The sequence below is a fragment of the Maniola jurtina genome, chromosome 22 (assembly GCF_905333055.1).
Source record: "Maniola jurtina chromosome 22, ilManJurt1.1, whole genome shotgun sequence".
NCBI classification, from domain to species: Eukaryota; Metazoa; Arthropoda; class Insecta; order Lepidoptera; family Nymphalidae; genus Maniola; species Maniola jurtina.
Genome location: NC_060050.1, coordinates 8,200,586 through 8,224,064, shown reverse-complemented (window position 1 = coordinate 8,224,064; position 23,479 = coordinate 8,200,586). Strand labels below are relative to the sequence as shown.

General features: G+C 39.1%; 1 protein-coding gene and 1 long non-coding RNA gene across 10 annotated transcripts in view; one reads left to right on the top strand and one right to left on the bottom strand.

Moving 5' to 3' along the window:
• Positions 1 to 23,479, bottom strand: part of LOC123876692 (trithorax group protein osa) — a 209,127-nt gene that overhangs the window by 50,654 nt on the left and 134,994 nt on the right. For 8 of the 9 annotated variants that reach the window (XR_006798399.1, XM_045922991.1, XM_045922993.1 and 5 more), the window contains one exon: positions 14,273 to 14,402. Coding sequence is in view for 8 of the 9 variants with exons in the window: in XM_045922991.1 (XP_045778947.1) it covers positions 14,273 to 14,402 (130 nt within the window). In the remaining variant the exon portion in view is untranslated. Of the gene's footprint in view, positions 1 to 14,272; positions 14,403 to 15,871; positions 16,054 to 23,479 lie in introns of those variants that run through there. The other variant, XM_045922997.1, reaches the window with a different exon arrangement.
• Positions 5,757 to 22,625, top strand: LOC123876713. Its single transcript, XR_006798404.1, has 3 exons — positions 5,757 to 5,921; positions 12,570 to 12,576; positions 22,615 to 22,625. It is a non-coding gene; the product is annotated as an uncharacterized LOC123876713 (long non-coding RNA).

The window sequence follows — 23,479 nt, the reverse complement described above, 5'->3', positions numbered from 1 at the left end:
TGGGCATGACGCATCGTAACGATCTGGCTAGGTATGGCTCTTAGGCTACGGTAGTGCTACCGAACCACGCGAACCACACATGAAATTGTTAAAAAATAAAATATTAAATAGACTAGCGCTTGGCTGCAATCAGACCTGCTGGCAAGTGATGATGCAGCCTAAGATTGCGGGCTTGAAAGAAGATGCCTATTCAATCTTGACTTAAAGGTATCAATATTAAAAGTGGAGGAGAAAACCGATGATCTCAGATTTATCAGGATCAGGATGATTGTACAATCCGTATAACGATGACATGAATGTGTCCCGAATTGCGTAACTGAATAACATTAACCCACTGATATCCGCAAACCCCAATAGAATGTAAATGTATAAATAATAAAACCGCTGGACCGGAAGACCCAACGAGATGAATCACGCTTCCACGAAACGCTACTTACTCGTATCTGTAGGTTGTCTCGACTCTCGCAACAGGTGAATCGATTGTAATTTTCTGAATTTCGCGCCTTACTCATACCAACTCACGTATACGTAATTAGAGGTTTAACTTTTAGAACATTTGAATGAGAAATACGACGAACAGAGAGAGAAGGTTCTCTCTATTCGTATTTCTCATTTCTGAGGGTTATAACTCATAACTCGTTATTGCTTTTCATTGATCACATAAACATAACACTAAGGGTTTTCTTGGGATACCTAATAATCCGATGAGTTCCCCGATTATTCCGCATACAAGTCGACTACGAGAACTAGATTTCGACTCTTGGTTTTTAGTTATTCATCATTATCAGATGTTAGTGATTTGAGACGTGAGTGAAACGTGTTCTCCGAAGTCCAGTTGATTTCCAAAGTCCAAGTTTTGTGTCCAAGATTGATATGTGTTTCCACAATTTGGTCATGACTTTTCCTCCTTTTATCCTTACCAAATTAATTAATTATAATGTCATTAACCACATCTACTCTACATTAAATTCGAAGAGTCAACCAGAAGAGTGAACCAGTGCACGGTTTCAGTACGAAAATCAATATAGGAACATCAATCTGATAGAACTCAGTTTCAAGAATAAGCATGCAGTACCATAAAAGGATTCAATCACAAAACGTACCTTGTCTTGATAATAATAAGGTACGATTTCCTTTGAGCGTGAGTTGGGACGTGATCGAACACAATGAGTATGAGCAGTATGAGTAACTACTAACTACGTACATTGTATCGATATCGTGTGTGCTGTGTGCGGAATGCGGTGTAGCGGGCGGCAATGTGCGGCGAGCCACGTACCGGCGCCGCCAACGGTAGGCCGACATTCCGTGAAAATGATCACGTGACCCGCACTAGTAGCTAATAGATAAGCGCCTACTGAAACCGCGCCAGCAAATTAACAAACCAGGATTTAACCAATCATTGGCCATGTACAATTTAGAGTAGGTACTAGCCGTATTAGCTTTACGCCGCGGGGTGGGACCTTCCGAATTTCATGATTCTAGGTCAACGGGAAGTACCCTATAGGTTTTCTTGACAGACTCGACGGACTGACGGGCGGACAGACAGACAGATAGACAGACAACAAAGTGAGTGATATAAGGGTACCGTTTTTCCTGGAGGTACGGAACTCTAAAAATTTAAAAAAAAAATCGTAAGGCACGAGCCTTTTTATGATTTTAGAGAAATCAAATAAATGAAAGGCAAAATAATGATACTACCGAGAATGAGATGTTATCAACAGTGGCGGGATTTCCCAAACAAATAAAACCAGTAGGTAAGTGCCTACGCACGATTTATTAGTAGACGAAGCGTGGAGATAACAATTACATTATCATTTATGCAAAACAAATAGTTTTCAAACTCTACTCGCTTTATACTTTACTGTTCAGCTAATCAGCCCGGTTTTGCTTAGATTTTCTGAACAAAATTTTCTTAGTTTACGTCACACAGAAAAAAAAAAACCGGACAAGTGCGAGTCAGACTCGCGCACTGAGGGTTCCGTACTCGGATATTTTTTCCAACATTTTGCACGATAAATCAAAAACTATTATACATAAAAATAAATAAAAATCTGTTTTAAGATGTACAGATAAAGCCCTTTCATATGATACCCTACTTGGTATAGTTATCTTATTTTAAAAATTTAAACACATTTTTTTTTAATGATTTAACCACAAATTCCCGGTTTTCAGATTTATTCCTGTACTTGTGCTACAAGACCTACCTACCTTCCTTAAATTCCAATGGAATCTTTGAAAAACTAACTTATAGCATTACCTAAAGCGGCTACATATATACCGTAGAATCCAAATTAAAATTGTATTAATATTTATTTATTCGCAATATTAACTTTGCCATATGCAGTAGTTAGCACGTTTTATTAGAAGTAAACTTGAATCACAAATAACCGTAACTGGTTCAATAAGTTATGTATCGCATTGACCCATTAAACTAATTGCGTAAATACTAAATAGTGGAAACGTAGCGTTTAGTCAGAACGAAAACAGCAGTGCTGGCGTAAACAACGTGGACCAAAAGAATGATCCAATAACATTTGGTCTTCATTTTTAATGCAAATTGGTCACGGTAACTAATCTGATTAAATAATTATAATTACAAAGAATAGTTGTACATTTTATAGCAGCAAAAGTGATATAAAAGAACTAGCAAAATTAGATAAAATAGATAAAATGTATCGATTGTAGATATATGTATTTTTTTGAATAAAAAATGATTTTGACTTTGACTTTGTGGGTACAATATCGAGGTACTTAATATAAGATTTCATATTCATATTCTTTGTTTTGTATTTTACATGTAGGTGCATTACACATTATTTTAACACAAAATTATTATGAGCGTATTCGCCTTAGATTAAGGATTGGTCTCAGCTGCGCTCGGAGTTTATCAATCCTTAATCTATGGTATTCGCATTGATCCCAATCTACTAATTGCATAAATACTAAATAGTGCAAACGTAACGTTTAGTCAGAACGAAAACAGAAGTGCTGGTGTAAACAACGTGGATAAAAAGATGAGCCAATGACATTCGGTCTTCATTTTTAATGCAAATTGGTCACGGTAGCTGATCCGATTAAGCAATTAGAATTTAGAATACTAGTTGTTCATTTCATAGCAGCAAAAGCGATTTAAAAGAACTTGTTAAAGTAGATTAACATGATCGTATGTGCTTACATTTTCTCGAAGCATTTAATTTAAAAAAAAAAACTTATTAAACAGAAAATATTAAATTAAACTGTATATTTAAACAAAATAGGTTTTATATTATTGAGTCAATCTAAAATATTTTGTACGATTTCCCAAAATAGGAAGCTTTATGAATACCAACTTGGGTGGAAGTGGTATATTTCTGGAAATTTTATTAACGCCTGTGGCGCAGAAATCAAGCTACCGTGGAAAATAGCCACTCAGATTGAATTTAAAGGTAGAATTAAGGTTTTATTAATCAACAACTCTTTATTTGCCTTCGTGGGACTCATTTCCGACCACGCAAGGTTGGCATTCAGTTGAACCGATCTATCTACTATAATTTTTTCCTGCTACATACCGAAGCCTTTTGACGTACAACTTTCCGTGATCATGATTCATTGTATTCATTAACCATCATTCATCAATAAGAACTAAACTAGTGTCTGAAGAGCAGTTTACTTCCTGTACAATATTATCATTAACATTCTTGATCTTATCATGAACATTTCCAAAAAAATCCATATTATAGTAAATGCAAAAATGTGTTTGTTTGTTGAATTGTCCTTCAATCACGTCGCAACGGTGCAACAGTTCAACGTAATTTTCTGCATGGGCACCGTTAAAAACCCGGAGGCTACTTTTTATCCCGAAAAATTTAAGAGTTCCCACAGGATTGTTATAAACCTAAATCCACGCTGACGCAGTCACAGGCATCAGCTTGTTTGCCTATAAATATTTTGGGTGAAGAAATATGGACGTTCATTTCTTTCAATAAAGCTCAATTGGTGTGCCGTTATTTGATGAAATTGTTTACTGAAAAAAAAGTCAAGCTAAATGTGCTCAATGACCATAAGAACCGGCTGTCAATAGATGCAAAGTGTTTACATCTCCTATATACATTGTACATTCAAATGGTACACAGACAGTACTAACAAGAATGGCCTAGTTGAGGCAGACGGGGCGACCGGTTCGTTTTCGGCCCATTGAAATTGATCGCCGACCGCTGCTGAACTTTTTGTCCTACTAAAATAATGTTGCATTGTTATGAGAAAATAAACAACTATAAAGTTATGGGTGGTGTATTCTTTTCTATTGTTTTATTTTTTCGTCGCAATTTCTAATCGACATTGACAACTCTATCTATTCTTCTTTTCTTCTTTTACGAACCATTCTTATCGTCCAACTCTCTTTTCGTATTATCTTGTCCTTAATTTTAATCACTTCGTCCTTTCTACTGAAATACCATGAAAAATAGACAGCATAGGTCTCTTGTACCATATCCAAACTCCATAGTCTAGTGCCGATCGTGTCTGTACCGATTCTCTGCGACCCATTTGATGTCGCTTTTCCACCTAATTCATCGTCATCGTCTACCAAAAATTCCAGTACCGGTGCGGTTTGGCCTCACTTAACCAAAGGAGCTTTCGTTCCTTAAAATTCGTTTCTATTTTTCTGCTTGGTCAAAAGAAATAAATACTACTAATCAATCTATCCGTAAGTAGATAAGTTACTCAGCAACATTGTTATTAGTCCAAAATGACCATACATTTTTGACAAATAACATTTCTAAGAACTCATTGACAGATTACAGTTTAGGATTGATTATATTATATTAACTTTATTTTGGTCCTTAGGAGACAGATAGGTAGAGGGTTTTCATTTCCAGATAAAGAGATAATTTTACCAGCAATGCGCAATTGCACATGGTATACATTAAACAAGAGTTGAGAGACAAATCCGGGTATCGTCACGGCCGGCGGCGACCGGAGCGTTTGCGGCCCATTTAAATTGATCGCAAGCCACCGACGAAGCCACAGTCTAATCAATTCGGCTAGCTTTCAGCGCCGAATTGATACGTTACATTGATACAAACTACAGGCGTACGATACATCTGCGTACTGTTTGATTATTTCGCTATTCTACTGCTTACTTAATATTCCGATTTGTAATTTAGTAAAGGTTATTCTAAGTAAGAGAGAGATTTTAGTACAGAATTAAAGACCTTCTTAATTTTTCTTAATTTTGTTTTTTAAGTACAAGACGGGAAAACTTTTTGGTTTAGAATGTAAACATAAGCAAGCCATGACTTTTCTTCTTTAATCAAAGTCAACGACCTTCAAGCACAGGCTTCGATCAAGTACAAGTCAGTTAATGGGGCAAGAGGGAACTGTGTTAGTGTAGGTACCTAATCCTGTAATACATTTGCAGGGGCCTATTTACCGGAGTATGGGGTAGGAATCGGTAAATATTTTTACCAGACGAGAGGCGGGCGGAGTGGAAAGAATGTCCCGCACCATTAGCAAAGGAGGGTGGAACGGGGTGAATGAGATGTTGAACCCTCTGGTGACCTTGACTTACAAATTTATCACTTTTCGCCCATTAAATGAATACGATTAGGCGCTGGGCAGCCGAGATCACAAATCCAAAAGGCGTGGCGCGACATTACACAATAATATTATACAATAATACGATGTTTTTCGTTCTAATGGTACGAAAATTGGAAAATAAATCAAATAACATAATGAAGTTTCAAGTAACTTCGTGCTTATATCACAGTTCACAGGCTTCGACTTCACTGGCAGACGTCAAATGTTAGTAGCATTTGACGCAGGTAGCCCTAATATAGCCCTATTTTTCTATGATTTTACGTCAACATGGCCTAACATTTGACATAATCATCGATTCAGGGTCAAACCAAGAGTTCCCTGACTCCAGTTCACTCTGCCTATATGTCATACCTTCGCCCGTGAACATGCACCCATTCCTAGAGACTGTAGAGGAGGACAAGTTTCAGGGTAATGAAACACAAAAGAAGCTTTAGCAGTTAGCACCCTGCAAAGGCTTGTATGGAAAATTGAGGACGAATTAAATACAATGACTCTACAGAATTCCTAAAGGCCCGAACAGACAACGCGTGATGGCAGCGTAACCCACGCGGCTCCTTGGAACGAGCTTGATTACGAATTGTACACGCGCCCAAAATTTTTGATTCGATTACAAGTTAGCCCGTGACAACGACCCCATCTGATGGTAAGTGATGACTGATGATGCAGTCAAAGATGATAACTTGAAAAAGTTATAGTACTTCTACTATACTAGTGTAGTTTTTACACACCATGCATTGCACTAGAACGCGAAATCGCTTGACAGTACAGTTTTGCCGGTAGGGTGCTATCTAGCCACGGCCTAAACTATTCTATGACATAATATTATGGAAATTACATGAAGACGCACGCACTTAATTTCCATATTAATACATCACAGAGTTCTACGCGAAAATCGCGCGATGAAATTTCGCAGTGCAGATCTACCCTTATAGTTAACTCCTCGGTTGAATCGCGAAACTTCATGAATAAATAATAATAGCCGTTCATCAATCTCAGCGATACGTTAACAACAAAAAAATCAAAACAACCTCTACGGATCGTTTACGTGAAAACGATCAAAACAAACATTATGGCGGGGATCGGAGCAAAAAGAGTTTTGTTTCTTTTTTTTAAGTCTCATTTAAAGGAGGTCGTTGGCCTTGTCAAGGACGCGGGGCACGTGGTAGGCATTCGTGTGGCGACAAACATAGGCAGGTGTCCATGCTATACACTATACGCTACCCTTATAGTTAACTCCTCGGTTGAATCGCGAAACTTCATGAATAAATAATAATAGCCGTTCATCAATCTCAGCGATACGTTAACAACAAAAAAATCAAAACAACCTCTACGGATCGTTTACGTGAAAACGATCAAAACAAACATTATGGCGGGGATCGGAGCAAAAAGAGTTTTGTTTCTTTTTTTTAAGTCTCATTTAAAGGAGGTCGTTGGCCTTGTCAAGGACGCGGGGCACGTGGTAGGCATTCGTGTGGCGACAAACATAGGCAGGTGTCCATGCTATACACTATACGTATATGTATGCCTGTTCCCGGTCCCGCTGCACTAGCGACTGGGGATCGATTCTCCTTTATTATTAACTAACTGATATCAGCCCACGAATTCGTCCGCGTGGATTTAGGTCTTATTTTCCAATGGGAACTCTTCAATTTTCCGAGATAAAAAGTAACATATGTTACTCTCCAGGTCTTTGTCTTTAACTATATACCCATGCCAAAAATCACGTCAATACGTTGCTCCATTGCGAGGTGATTGAAGGACAAACCATGAGTTGACGATGAAAGCATGATTTGACGATGATTATGTTGATAAGTGAAACAAACAAGTGTAAATTAAAAATTTATAACACCCCGACAAATGAAGGTTACAGTAACTAGAAAAGAGCTGGTAACTTTCAAACGGCTGAACCGATTTTCTTACATTATAGCTAAGAACACTCTCGATCAAGCCACCTTTCAAACAAAAAAAAAAAACTAAATTAAAATCGGTTCATTAATTTAGGAGCTACGATGCCACAGACAGATACACAGATACACACGTCAAGCTTATAAGACCCCCTCTTTTTTGATCGGGGGTTAAAAAAGGTCGGAATTACATTCGTTAAGTCCAATCTTCAGATGTCCTCTGATGGACTGATATCTATGTATACCCATTTCTATTCGTTTTACATGAATATTGTGAAGCGAGAGATGTGTGTATAACTTATCAATAACACCGCTTTATTTTCAAAGCTTATCCTGTCCTTGCTTTGGTGGAAAAGGGTGAAGAAGCTCCCTTGCTAGTTGCTACACATCCCCGCACATCCGGCGTAGGTAAACGTAAAAACTTGTACAATCAAGAAGTCTGAAACAGGTGCTCTTAGCACAAATATTTTACAAGTACCTAAAGGTTAGCCCTACCGTCATTCACCAACTTCCTGATACAATATAATCATTTGAATTGGGCCGGTAAAGGTTACAAAATCAATTTCGCGAGACGAAACCTTATAAAGTTCCATCGGAACGGAGCGACCTTTGTTTATCGATTAAATATAATTATTATTATCAATCTACCGATGAGATATAGGTCAAATAATGATTGATCACAAATCTGTGGATCCAAGAAGTACCTCTACACTGACAATAAATGCCACTTATTATTTACCTAAGATACCCTTTGATGCAGTGTATCTGCCCAAAGAGCTGCCTATATTGGCTCCCCAGCAAACACTTCCTGAAATCCTTACCGACATGGGTGGCCTGCTTGGATTCCGTGGTGAGCTCTGCTGGCTGGAGTAATCTGGGGGGAGCCGTACCAGTGATCTCGCGTACAACAGACGATTACGTCTTTGGTAGAATAGAATAGAAAGATTTTTATCCCATCCCATCTTAGGCCACATCATCACTTTCCATCAGGTGTGATTGTGGTCAAGCGCTTGCATATAATGAATTAAATAAAAAATAAATACATAAAAACTTAGAACTATTGAATCTTCTAGATCGGAAATGAACCCCAGGACAGTAGAATTTTAAAGAGAGATTCGGTGTAATCGTCAGTGAGGCTGATGTAACTAAAATATAATATTTTGAATTGGCTAAAGTTTTACGAATTCATAGTCAGGTAGGCTCATTCTGTACCATACATTTTCTAGTAAGTATGTATCACCCACAGGATTTTAAAATAATCTGCTTGCCATTTTACTAAGCGGATTAAAACATGAAGTACATATGCATTTTATGTAACGCTATGCTACGTGTATGAGTATGAAATTATTCGGAGGCATACCTATATATTATATCAACATAAAGCACGTGCTAGTCTTTAGTATGTAAGGGCAATGAACACTAGATAAATGTATGTAGGTATTTAAGATTAGTCATACTCATACACGTGTGTATTAAAAATTATCTTTTATCACATCACCTAGATTTACTACAACTTCATTTATTTATAGTAGGTATAGGTACGTTAATGTATATCTGTGACTCATTCATAACTTTTGCATACAAATTGCAAAAGCCATTTTACGAGTTGACGACAGAAAATAAAGACTTGGAAAGACATAACGCGCGTCGGCAACGTTCCTACATAAACGTATCTGTATGAACGCTCATAGTTTACACTAACTAGCACCAGTGGGAACTAGAGTGGGAGAACTTTCGGTTTGATCCTGAATCGACGATATATCTAACTATACTATGGCTATGATGACGTGAAATCATAGGAAAATAGGGCTACCTGCGTCAAATGTAACTGCTTACACGAGCCTAGACTTAGGTACCGCGCGGCGCACGCCAAGGTAAAAATTAGATGTTTTTTTTTTACTTTTAAAAAGTTCTATTTCGGATAGTCGGTTCAAAGGAAAATTATATCTGGCGCAATTACATGCCCCTCGGCTTGCAAAGAGGTCCCAGATTCGATTCCCGATTGAGTAAATTTAGCACTATTTTATGGATGCACATCCTCGGGTCCTCAGGTTTCGCAACCAATAAAAACAAACATAACATGAAGAAAAAGGAATGTTCCAAAAGGTGATTGTTAACGATGACAAATTGTTTTTTTTGGGTAGAGTCAAATAAAATTCCTATTTCTATAGCATTTTGTAATCGAGAATTTGGGTTTTTTGCAAAGCCATTTCACACTCAAAATTCCCAATAAAGAATATAATGTGATAAGAAATCGTGTAAGTTATAGCCCACAGAGGCAAAGAATGGCTCTCGATTTTGGTAGAGTTCAAGCCTGACTTATCTCTTGATGACATTCCACTGCCAGACCACCGATACGCGCTGGACAGACTGCGAAATGCTTTTAGCGCCCGTATACAACACGATACCCTAATAACAAAGCAAAATGAATCTTAACACTATGCACATAAAGATGAGAATTAAAATGAAGGTGTAGGAGGTAAAGTCAGCAGAAATGAAACCTTATTCGTCAAAAATAAAGTCGTTTTCGAAAGTCACGTTGCATGCGGGCGTCGAACAATACGCAATTCACCTTCGAACGCGTCGAGTTGCGGTATTGCGGGCTTCATTGTGTTAAAATAACGATGGAACTCGGATTGGAAACAGACAATGATACATAGAACTTTATAAAAATACAGACGGCAACACTGATAACCCTTTATAAAAGAATCTTACGTGGAAAAGTAAAGAGAACGATCCTTGTAACTTGAAAAATTAACATTGAATTGTGACGTGGTTGGAACAAAGTAGGTAGGTAGCTTCAAGTTTCAAACGACATGAGTTCTTGCACTATAATAAAAACTAAACGATCCTTGCATAAGGTCGCTGTGTAGATTTAAAAATAAGTTTCTATTTTGTCACATATTATAATACTTTACATTTTTTTTGCATATTCCGGAGCTCTTTCCTCGAGCGCTTCGTATAATTTTCCAATGAGACTTCACATATTCACTGGGTGTTTGTCGAGAGTCGAGAAGCCCGACGAGCCGAACGGTTGACGTCATGTAGTCATGTTCAACTCCTACCAGCTCGACGGCTAAACGAGCAAACAAGCTGCATATTTTATATACATTGCTGGTTTTGTTAGGAGTGTAATTTTGTAGGTTGGTGTCGAAGCAGCGTTGTATTCTGTACATTGCGGAGTGGTTAGTTGTAAACAAGAGTCGCAGTGAGGGAGTATCGCGGTCACATAACCGGTATTCGAGCACGGCAGTCGCCATTCGCCCAGTCCCCAGGCCCGATGTTTTGAGAAAGCCATGTTCGGCAATCGTTGACGTTAACAAAACACGATTGCTTTAGCTGTTCGTAAGGCGAGGTATAAACCAAGAAATACTTTTAAGGCGCACTCGACATGCAGTGTGATATAATGAGCGATGAAAGTAAAAGGGTTTGTGTGTTGAAATCATAATAATGGCTGTTTTTTTTTCTTGTAAATGTATTTTTTTTCTTGGAATGGTGTGTGAACAAAAAGTCGTGTAAGCGAAATCAAGTACACTTGAACAAGGCAAAAGTTAACACTGTCTTGATATTACTATGACTGATGTTAAAAACTTGGGATTAATTGATACGTACCTACCTACTAGAAGAAAAACTGTACTTATAGAAATTATAGAATATGTACTCGTATTCGAATCAAATAGTCAATTAACTAAGCCAATAAGATAAGAAGTCTAGTCAACCTAAGATCATAGAAACAGTAGACTATGATAAAACTGTATAAAGTTTTTAGAAAAAGAAGCATATTATAATCATTTAGCTAAACCAATAAGAAAAGAAGTCGACTCAATCCAAAAAACAAAAGACCTCTACTGAAAAAAAGCCGAATAAAGTATTCAGGAAAAAGAAGCAAATACTTTGGCAATTAGTTAAACTAATAAGAAAAGAAGTCTACTCAAACCCAAGAGCATAGTTTCTATGTAACTACAGTTTGATTGCTAAATTATTATTATTGGACTCAGTGTTTCGAGTTACCACTTACCATGTTTTAAAACCAAGCAACACATTCCAACAAAAGATCAAACATTGTACCTTTGATGTTATGTTTCATAATAATAATGGTGTAAAGGCAGGCACGATATTACGTAACCTCATTACAGTTAGCCTTGTTTGAATTCGTGAATGAACTAGAGCCAAGATCAAATATCTAGAAACAGTTGTCAAACAATTCTTAAGGAGGTAAGGGGAATAATATAATAGCGACCCCGGGCGATAACCTCATCAAGGACAAATCGAGGGAAGCCCGACAAAAACCTAAGCATATCTATATTCACGAAACGTTGAAAGATTTTTCAACACAAAAAACTGGTCAAACGCGAGTCAGACTCGCGCACCGAGGGTTCCGTACTCGGCTAATTTTTCCGACATTTTGCACGATAAATCAAAAACTATTATGCAAAAAAATCTGTTTAAGAATATACAGGTAAAGCCCTTTCATATGATACCTCACTTGATATAGTTACCTTACTTTGAAAATTAAAACACATTTTAATTTTTTTTATGATGTAACAACAAATTCTTGGTTTTCAGATCTATTCCTTTACTTGTGCTATAAGACCTACTTACCTGCCAAATTTCATGATTCTAGGTCAACGGGAAGTACCTTTTCGGGTTTTCTTGACAGACACGACGGACGGACGGACGGACGGACGGACGGACGGACCGACAGACAGACAGACAACAATGTGAAGTGAAAGTGAGGGTTCCGTTTTTCCTTTTGAGGTACGGAACCCTAACAATGGCGTCGGCTGTTTGGCGTGACTTGATTCTTTAGAAGTTTAGACGAAGAAATCTGTAAACGTTTCAGGGAGCGGAGGAATCAAATTGAATGACATTTGCATTTATGCAAATCTCTGAAGCAAATGTCATTTCAATACAATTTGATCCTTCGGCTTACGATGGCGTTTGCTGAAAATAGTTTGTTTCAAATACGTGAGCTTTGGCGTCATTAGTTTGTAGGAACGAATGATTAGTGATTTGATAACTTCATATAAACTTGACTGATTAACGTAACGGCAATATCACGTTTTCACTTAATATTTTACACTGAAGTGATATCGTCTCCATTTTTGACACATCATCGACATTAAAATTGGTGTTACATCGTAAAATTACCATAAGTGTTTTGGTATCTGTTGGTGTCCGTACAGACGTTGTGGTATTCACATCTATTTTTGACACGTGATTTTTGTCTCCCGTTTACCTTTCATACATTCTTCTATTGTCACGGCACCCAAGTCCCGACGTATCACGAGACGTATAGGTAGTGAACTATGAACCAACATAGCAGTATTTAATCAGTGCTTCATATTATTTGCACATTACGTAACTTATATCAGTTGTGGTAAACTATACAAAGTAACAAACAGAGATAACCGCAATATAGTGAAGAATCGGAAACATAGGTGTGTACCTAATTCACTAGGATCATAAGATTCCCGTACGAAATATCTTAATCGTTTTGAGAGACAAAACACAAATATCTCAACGGTACCCAACTGGGAGACCTTGAAATATTTGTACCTTAAATAAGATTCCTACAACATGGCGAAAAACATTGGATCAATCTTGACGACTTTTTCATTCTGAATCCATTGCATCGCTTTGATACGGAAAGCCTTTTCACTAGTGCGTGGGCAGTTTAACAGGTTGTTGAACGGAAAGGGGGTCTCAGGCTAATTGGCACAGCTTCGCAAGACGGAGGATCGTAAACAGAGGCGGATTGTCCGGCAACTGAGGCAGCCGGCACATAAGAGTGACGCGTCGACACCCACCCCGGGGGGTGGAAGGTCCTGTTTTGCGTGCCCGCCGCCGGTGGGGGTAAGTTTTTCACGAGACCCTATATACCGCGACCACCCTCTCGTACATAAGGTGGGCGGGGGTGGTTAGCGCCCGCAAAAGGGGCAAAATACGGTGTACTCTGGGCGCCCGCTCTATGTGGGTCAATGTCGGGAAAGCCCGCGTCTGCTAGTGACGAAGTATGCACAATGAATCTGATCAACACGCCTTTGGCAAAACTACGAGCGACCCACAAAGCGATTTCAACTAAATTTTTTGCTATTTTGTTTATTTTCCATCAATCACAAATTTTTCGCATTCTTCCACGATTTTTCAAGTCAAGTATCAAGTACGAATTTAACAGTAACTTCACATTATGCCTTAACAACCAGCAACCTTACAAATCATTTGAAAACACCATCTGGTTTGCGAAACTATTGCTAAATAAGGGTCAGCGCATAACAAATGAGTCAAGTTCACCAACCCTAAGCAGTCGCACTGGTTGAAAATGACCTGGAGGACGTAAATTAGGCAAACAATAAGTTGAAGGTTGGACAGATACTAAGCGCTACGGCAGCGACACTCCCACATACCCAACATATCCACGCTTCCAAGAAGTTCTAATAAATAGAAAGGTGCAACAGGACAGAACAACTGAGACTCTTTACGTACTATGAGTCTCATCTACTATCTAAGTAGTCGCAGTGGTCAAAAATGACCTGGAGGATGTAAATCGAAGTTAAAAGCTTGAACAGACCAGAAGCGCGATGGCAGCGAAATTCCAACATAACCAACATAATATAAGGTTCCAAGATCTTAATACCTACCTCTCATACCTTCTAATTACTTTGTATCAGAACTGGAACCTTACATATTATATTGGGCTGCGTTACGTTTACACTGTGGAGTTCATAGTAGCCTTACTGCTGCCGTCGCGAATCGCGATGTTTCCAGTCCTGACATGGAAGATTACTCACCGACAGCCGGTGACATGGATCGCGAACCGCTCGAGCCGGTGGGGCTCGGCGTGGGCCTCAAGTGCGGCGTGGTAGCGCGCCCCGCGCCGCCGCTGCCGCCCGAGTCATTGCTGTTTTGACCGGTCAGATCCTGTAAAAAATAACATTCACTTTAAGTCTTGGACTCAGACCCAAAAAGACAAACTGAATTAAAGGCATATTGGGGATAACCATTCTGGCATCCTCGGCCAGCGTGGACGGCTTTCTGAGAGGTTGAGAATCAAATTTTTTTTTTTGAATTAATTAAGTATTTTTAATAACGATAAGGCACAGGTTTAAAATTGGTAGCGTGACATGGAGGATGAGAAAAAGCACTAATGTTTTGTATAGAGGTGATACCTATGGGAGACAATTCATTAAACTATTGTAGATAGCAAAACTGAAGGAATGGGAAGACTATGAGGACGGTTTTGAAAAGATTTTAGATCTTTTAGTGCGGTAAACGAAAATATCATGGACCGAACATGATGAAGACAACAAATGAAGATAAAGATGGAATGGAAGATGAAGATTAGAAATACAAGTAAGTCCGTCAAATATGGGATTAGTAACAAACGGTTCTTGTTTAAATATTGGAAACAGAATCAAAATCATCTTCACTTCCAAGCCTTTCAGTTGTAATGCTGGATAATATTTTAATGATGGTGATAGTTCAGTTCTAACTTTGTAAAGGATAAACTTCAATTCATCTGTACAGTATATCACATACCTAGTAAGAAATCACGTTTAATTTTAGTTACAGGACCTTAACTCAGACAATAATTTTACTTGATCGTACACATTAAAGTCAGAATAACAAAGACACCAAACTTTGCACACATCATTAACAAAAGTATTTTATGTGATAATTCAGTAATAAAAGTCTCAGAAGTCGGAACAGGCCTAATTACCTTGGATTTGATTGGAGACCCAGATATTGAGACAGTATTTTTGGTTACAAAAAGTGAACGTAAACCTTAATCACCAGCATTTAAAATGAAATGATAAAATAATCAACAAAAATAACTATTACAAAAACAGTTATCTTTCAGTCGGAACTCCGAAGTTCTGTGTTCATAACTCCTAAGACATTAAGTTGCCAAGTTCAAAGTTCTAAATGCCTATTCAATTGCTTGAATTAGATGTAAAGTTAATGACGTTAAACGCAGCGCTCGAGTTCAAGCTCAATTAGTTCCTATGCAAAGAACAATAGGATGACGTGGATAAATGGAACACCTTGACACTTCAACCTCTGCACCATGGCTGAGGCGTTAGAAGTTTGAAGCTAAGACAACAATAGCTCCGTGTCAATAGAACACGGACACGGCCGCTTCAATTGCAAACATCTCGTAAACGCTAAACAATTCCTCTTCACCGCCCACCAAAACAAAAACATCGCGGACTCGTGCGTCCATTATCACAACAATCTCATTATCATGACGTTCAACAATGAAACGCGTAACGTGATGTAATAATATCGACGAAATGATAGAGTTCATGCAACATTGAATAAGCAAACTTATGCGTATTGTTTTTATGACAAAAGTTACAACCGTGCGCGCTAGTCGCTAGGCCACTCACCGTTTCAAACCGACCAGTGTGCAGTGGTCCGATCGTAAATCAATCGAGGGTCGTATTCAATCAGTACCAGCACCGGTACGAACTACTGGAATATAGAGTTCACAGTCGAAAGCGAACCGCGGATAATGCAATGAAAAATACCGGTCGAAATCGACATAAAAGCCAAGCCCGAGAGAACGGCTCGGCGAAGTAGCGCGTTCACACTAGTCGCGAGAACGAACCGAGGAATCGAGCAAGGCGACTACGAGGCAAGTCTCGACCCCCCGCTGTCGAGGTTAGCTCGGCTGCCAGTCCGCGGGCGACGCAGGGGCGCGGCGCGGCGGGCGGCGGGGAGCGCGATGTTTTTGCCTCGGAGCCCGCTCGCTCGGCGCGGCGCAGCGGCGCGTTCTTCATTTAGTACAGAGTCCATTATCTCTTGCGCCGTCCCGCTCGCACTCGGCCGCCTCGTCGCGCCTCGCCGCACCGGCCGCTGTTTTATTGCCAGCCGACGATTTTAACGTGCGCTCGCAACGTCCGGAGCACAAAAGTTTTTATGGAAATTTCATTCCGAATGCGCCTCGCTCGCCCGCTCGCTCGGGAACGTCAATATAAAAGCACGATAACGAACGGACGAGTCAATTAATTATTATTGTTGGAAGCTGTCGGAACGTGCTGGGCGGCTCTATCTAGATACTGTACTCGATGTGTTCTGCTCTCTGAAGCGAGCGTATTTTGCATTGTATTACAGAATTGATTTGAGTAAAGTTAAACCGCTCAATACGCGAGGATGCAGATTTCAACTTACATACCTACACGTAAACGATCTACATCTACCTTACTATCAAGAACCATTAATAAAGATGATTATTATTATTATCATTAAACTGTTTTTTGTATCTCCAGGTGACAATAAGTATTGTTGACTGTCACGTCGCACGCGCCAAAAAGCAGATGTTCAAAGCGCTATCATCATAAAAGGCAATAGAGCGTACCTATTTTAAAATGAAGACTGACTTCCGTCGCGAGGTTATAGTTTTTAATTTGAATCAAGATAGGATAACTAGCTAGGTAAAAAGATAAACAAATCGCAAGGACCTTCTCGGAGAAACGCGTGATCAAAGCGATTTGGCCGGCGCTATAGACCTGAATTTAGACTTTTCATTAGTATTATGATTCATGATTTCACTGTCAGTACAATAAGATAACAAGGTCGTATATGATAACTGATAAGTTATCATATGGAATGGACCACGATGGAATTATTTGCGCGAAGTTTGTACGTACCTAGTACATCTATTCATAGACTCTGAGTGAACGCATTGTGAGCGTACCTAACAGATTATCCAGTGAGGATAGGTCAGTGGTGCAAACCACACGGGAGGGTGTGTATATGTCCGTGCAATCGTGGAGGCCGCGTCTATAAATAGGAAGCTGGATAATTAATGGACACAGCTATAACTTGCACCGACAAACCCTCACTACCATAAGCACTTCTTTTACATAGCCATAATACGTCCATACATCACCGGTATCATCAGGTCAAAACTTAATGCGTTTTCAAACCACGGGGCACGGTCAAATTCAAGCACGAAAATCACACCGATTCCGGTTCCGGGATTCTGCATCAATATAACGTTAAAATCTTAGGGGCATGCCATATCTGCGTGGACAAAACGCTGAAGTGAATTTCGTGCGCGGAATTTCAGGCATGATTTTCCGCTTTTATCCCTCGCTTTCTTTCTTCAGGGCAGGTTTCCGCATTAAACATTTCCATAAGTATATTGTGCGTGCAGCACCTCTCCTGACCAGTCATCACTCCAGCCATCCAAGCTTTATAGAAACCTAGTAGACCGCACAGATTGCTGTGAATTTCTCAGAGCGAGGCTGGACCCTGGCCTAAAAGTTCTTGAAAGTGCGGCTTTTTTAAAGCAAGTTCCCGTAACTGATACGCGGGGTGATTAATGATTTAAATATTTTCTAATAAGTATAGTACCTTCTATCTGAGCTCTTTAACCCTTTAATTCAAATGCTACTATTAACAGATATCAAGCCCTGTATAGGCATAACCGGCTATAATTATAATATAATGTTGGCAAAAAACTAAACTGCTGCAGTTTCATTAACATTAATTTGTCAAAATATGTTCTACACGACTACGTACTTGAACCAGATTCGTGACTACGACGTGCTACGGCGTAGCACATTTAAGAAACATCATAAAACTTCCATTTACTCTACCTCATCTTATGTAAATGTTTATTATGCTGCCAATAAAGCCAGGTCACTGGGACATATTACGCTAGAAGGTGCATCTTCTACATGTATATGCTTAAACTTTTTAGTAATATATTGCCAACCCTACTCTTGGCACTAGTCCGTGGAAATTATTTTAGATTCATAACAAAAACTTCTTCCATACTGTTTTCAACTTAATCGAGCTTGCAATAGTCTTTAATGGTTCACATCTAATGGGGCTAGGTCACTGGCACATACGACGCTGGAGGGTGCATCCTATACAGTAAACAGCTATTAATGGTCGAGCATGATGGCGTTAAGCTGCATACCCAACTAAGGAGGCCGGCGGCGCTTCACTGCTTCTATTAGTATTTGAACCGATAAAGTCCGCTCTGTTTTCCCAAGGCAAAGGATTTCTATTCTTGACATTCCCATACAGGCCATAGAGCATTTAAGAAACATAATACTTTCATAATCATCTACTCTACTCAATTTAATCGAGCTTGCGAGCGAGCAAATTCAAATTCAAAATATTTTTATTCAGTTTTACAAGTATTTTTGAATCGAATTCACATCGAATAGGGCTAGGTCACTGGCACATTCAGCGATGGAGGGTGCATCCTTTAAGGGGCTATAAATAGGAGACTTGATGATCGGCCAAGCAGCATTACTAAGGTTGGACGCTTCTCTTCAAATTAGTACTTGCACCGATAATGTGCGGTCTACTTTACTTACTACTGTTCTCGATATCTCATCTATTTTATGGATACCTACAATGTTGACTATTTCATGCTGTCATGCAACTGGATTTAAGTTAAACAGAGCTCGTAATTAGTCTAGCTAGGTCAGTGGCACTGTTGCACAGATTAGGTACGAAGAGTATAATATCGTAAATGCGAAAGTGCGTTTGTTTGTTACTTTGTTCTTTAATCACACCGCAACGTAGCAACGGATCGACGTGATTTTTTTGCATGGCTAACATAGCTAGTTAAAAACCTGGAGAGTGGCATAGGCTACTTTTTATCCCGGAAAAGCATAAATTCACGAGAACGATGTCGTACTAGGTTAATAATACATACCTTATCCTTACCTTGTCATCTGATACTTACTAATTGATATGAGCAATAATTGAACATTATCAAGTTAATAATAAGTTGTTTGTTAAGAGGGCTCTCTCCGTCACTCGTTTCATACAATCGTAGTTCCAATTTCATTTGAATATTAAGCAACCAAAGTCTATGAAATTTTGCAGACATATTCTAGAAACTAATATCTATGTCTGTGGTTTTCCAGATTTCTGTTAAAATATTCGGTTTCAAAATTACGAGGTCTTAAAAGTTTTCTTACAAATCTTTGAGCCCCTGTAATTTTAAAACTACATATTTTTAGAACACAGATATTAGTTTCTAGAATATGTCTGCAAAATTTCATGGACTTTGGTTGCTTAATATTCAAATGAAATTGGAACTACGATTGTATGAAACGAGTGACGGAGAGAGACCTGTTAAGGCTAGGTCAGTGGCACAGACTAGGCACACGGTAGAGTACATTATGTAGGCACAGGCTATAAATTCGACGCTTGACATAGGTACCGCAACATAACAACGGTGCCGTATCGACGCTTCTGCATCGGGTAGCACTCTACTACCGGCAATGTACGCCCTATTTTACTGCTATACCTTTATGGAAGGTTTATAGGATGCACTGACGTTTAAACTTAATCGTTTTACACCCTTTGCATGTAGAGTAATGGTTAACTTGATGGTTTCTTAATAGTTTCGATTCTTAATCGCCAAAATAAAGTGGTGATAGCCTAGTGGTTAGACGTCGGCCTTCTATTCAGGAGGTCGCGGGTTCGATCCAGATAAGGTTATGTGCGTTTTAAGCGACAACTCGCTTTAACGGTGTAGGAAAACATCGTGAGGAAACGTGCATGCCAGATAGTTAGGTTTCTCAAAAGTGTGTGAAGTCTGACAATAACATGTATTTAGCCAACGTGGTGGACTATGGCTTAAGCCCTTCTCAGACCTGTCTTAGTCGTGGGTCTGCGCAGTGTTGGATTGGTCATGATGATAATTATGAGTTTAGTAGTAAGTGGGTATAGAATGTACCGGCTATAGTCACGTAGTTAGTCGATGTAAGCCCGACGACAAGTTTCGAACCCACTCACTCACGATAGGTTAAATATTAAAATAGTAGTAAATAGTTTATTAGTAGTTAACCAAAAGTAAAAACGACAGTATCAATCCGTTGTCGCGGTTGTGTACTTCGATTCGAGTCGTACAATGTAAAGACACCGATGCGACATCACACAAGGGGGGTGAGCACTGAGCGATGTCATTCGAGGACGCGATGAGATTAATCGCGTAAAAGCGTTCCAAGATCATTCCTCGAGTTCGTCGACCGGCGTGTGAAAATGTTGCCTCGTAAATAAATAATTCACAAGGCTAGTGTTCTCGGAGCACGTGGCGGCGGGCACGTGGTGTAGGTGCACACGTAAACATTTACATTACATAACCGGCTCGTCATCGGCGAACGGCGTATCGAGAGCGAAATGCTGGTTATTGCGAATTGCCCTCCGAGGCTCTCCGAGGCGAGCCCTAAACTAAACGCGGCAGGCTCCACTGCGATTACCTACTCTGAATAGAGCTACGTCACATCGGAGACTTTTTGTCGTACAACTTTGTGTACTGTCGCCTTACCTATCCCCGGTATTTACTCCAAATGTTATATTTAAGGAATTTATTAATGGAATTGCAAGAAATTGAATTTAAATTGAATTGAAATTGAATGGTAAGCCCTTTTTCGAGGTTCATAACACACATGTAAACAATATTTGGCAGTTCTAACTAAAGATCCTTGTATTGGTATCTTCTATACGTTTTCTGTATGACCCTAACTCTAATGTCACTTTATATTTTGTCGTATAAGAAATATGCTAATATTGCTATATGCTATAATATTAAAATATGCTAAATGCTACCAAATTGAAAAATTGAGATTTTGGAAAGGGTGTTTGTTAGTAATACAAATATGTAAGACCTATTCGTCGGTAAAATAAATTGACTTAACCTAAGACAATCGAATTATCAGCACATGAAGCATACAGAAGTCTAGTGTGCACCTTCATTTTTTTTTAGATACCTACTCAATGGGGGTATACAACTTTTTGTCGCGCGACGGGTACCTTATGTATTCTCGCTTTTATTGCGAACGTGCTACCCACAACATTGCTACCTATGTATGTAGTAGGGACGTCCTATTTGCTCGTTCTACGCGAGTGTACTAAGTCTCGGTTAACTCTCACACAAAAGCCAATTGTTTTCACTCTCGGTTGGACAATAAAAAGCGAAACTGGATTAGATATGACACACTCCGGTTAAAAAGCTAAGGGATGTCGGCTGTATCTAACAAAACAATGAAAGTGAAATATCTCAGGTCTCTACATTTTTTACTGTAACTAAATAAGAATGAGTCATTTAATGTTTGTTTTTCGTAATCATCACTGTGACTAATAAAAACCTAAGATAAAACCGGTCAAGTGCGAGTCGAACTCGAAAGATTCCGTACTAGCCGTACAGTATAGAACACTATGTACTATTTTATTTCTCTTTCTTAATCTGTGAAAATTAACTCTCTCTATTACGGTTCATGAGATAAAAGCTCGCTGATAAGCGGACGGACGGACCCGGAGGCTTAGTATTAGGGCCCCGTTGGCATCCTTCAAGTACGGAACTCTAATAGTATGGTAGGTGGTTCGTATCCAGCCCAAAGTTCGTAAACATACTAAACAATTATGTTATGTAGGTATTCAAGCAAAGGATTAGCAACACCAAAACGTAATTTAATAAATCAGCTGTTCGCAATATTATGTTGTATAATATTTAAAGACATTTTCAAGGTTACTCAGTTGAGTTGAAAGAAAACACATATTACGTAAGATCGTTTCCATAGTATCCGACTCGACTGTATGAAACGTAACGTGTCTGTTGTAGAACCACGAGACAAAGTGAAATACGTTTATTTCATACATTTTATAGGTATGCCCCGATACTTGCTTTAGGTATTTAATCACCTGTTTCATCATCATCATGATCAATTTATCGCTGGCCCACCACTGAGCACGGGTCTCCTCTTAGAATGAGAAGGTTTTTGCCATCGTCTTACACGCTGGCCAAGTGCGAATTGGCAGACTTCACACATTTTTGAGACCATTATATTTTAAAATAAAAAATATTATATTCATACTCTATTCAATAAGCTCTAACTAAACAATGATCCAAAAAAAAACCTGAAAAATAATTTGATTGAATTTCTAATTCAATATTCGGTTTTGGGTCAAAGTTCTACACCAAATCCCAAAATGGCAAAGTAACTCATTTCGTCTACGAGCTAATAACGTGATACGCGGGCAGACAGACAGACATCAGACTAACATTAACAGGGCTCCTTTTTACCCTTTGGTTACGGAACCCTTAAAACGAGACCTCCGATCGTTTGTCTGTGTTTGTTAAAAATAGACGTCGAAGTGTGAAAGACAAGTGAAGTGAAGCACGCAGTTTATTGAATCTGTTTATAGGGCACCTGTTACTCGGGGTCGCTGTGGGGAAAACAGCTGATCAGGGCCCGGCCGAATTATTATTATTGTCGAATGCCGGCCCTTGCTTATTTATTCCCGGAGCGGTGGGGCGGACGGGACGCAACTTTGTCTAACTTAACTCGAAGTTCCAACTCGTATTCTTATAAGGCAACGTGGGTCGAAGAATTAATGATTCCAACTCAGCGAAATACGAATCAAATACATTTCATGGTTGGACAAACACGTCAAATGTCAATATAAAGTACCGTGTTGAAAATTCGTATTTCGTATATTTACTGACTGAATTTTGTCATTTGTTTTTTAAATATAATTGCTACCTCACACATCATGCCAAATAGTTAGGCTGAGTCAATATACCCGAGAGGACTAAAATCCGAAAAGTCTAGAGTATAAACCCAAGCCGATGGCACTTAGGGTAAGCCAGCACTGCGATTTTTTATCCGGGTGCGATTTTATCCGCAGAATTCTGTGACATAATATAGAAATCGTATGAGGCCACACGCACTCGTGAAAAGAATCGCGCGGTGCGGGCCTATCCTTACTATCATACTTATTCCAAGCAGTTCTACACTAATAATACAAACATAGGAGTAAAAAAAAAATTCAATGCACGTTTAATCCAATTCAATGGGATGTATCCTGCCGATTCGGCGACGCGACGCGACGGCTCAATGATTTTCCCAAGGTTCACGGTTTAGAAAATCTTTAAGCTAACTTATCTTGTCCCACAATTTTCATTCTTCGAAGATAACGTGGGACGAAGATTTAATGAACCAACTAACCTGCAATTTGCG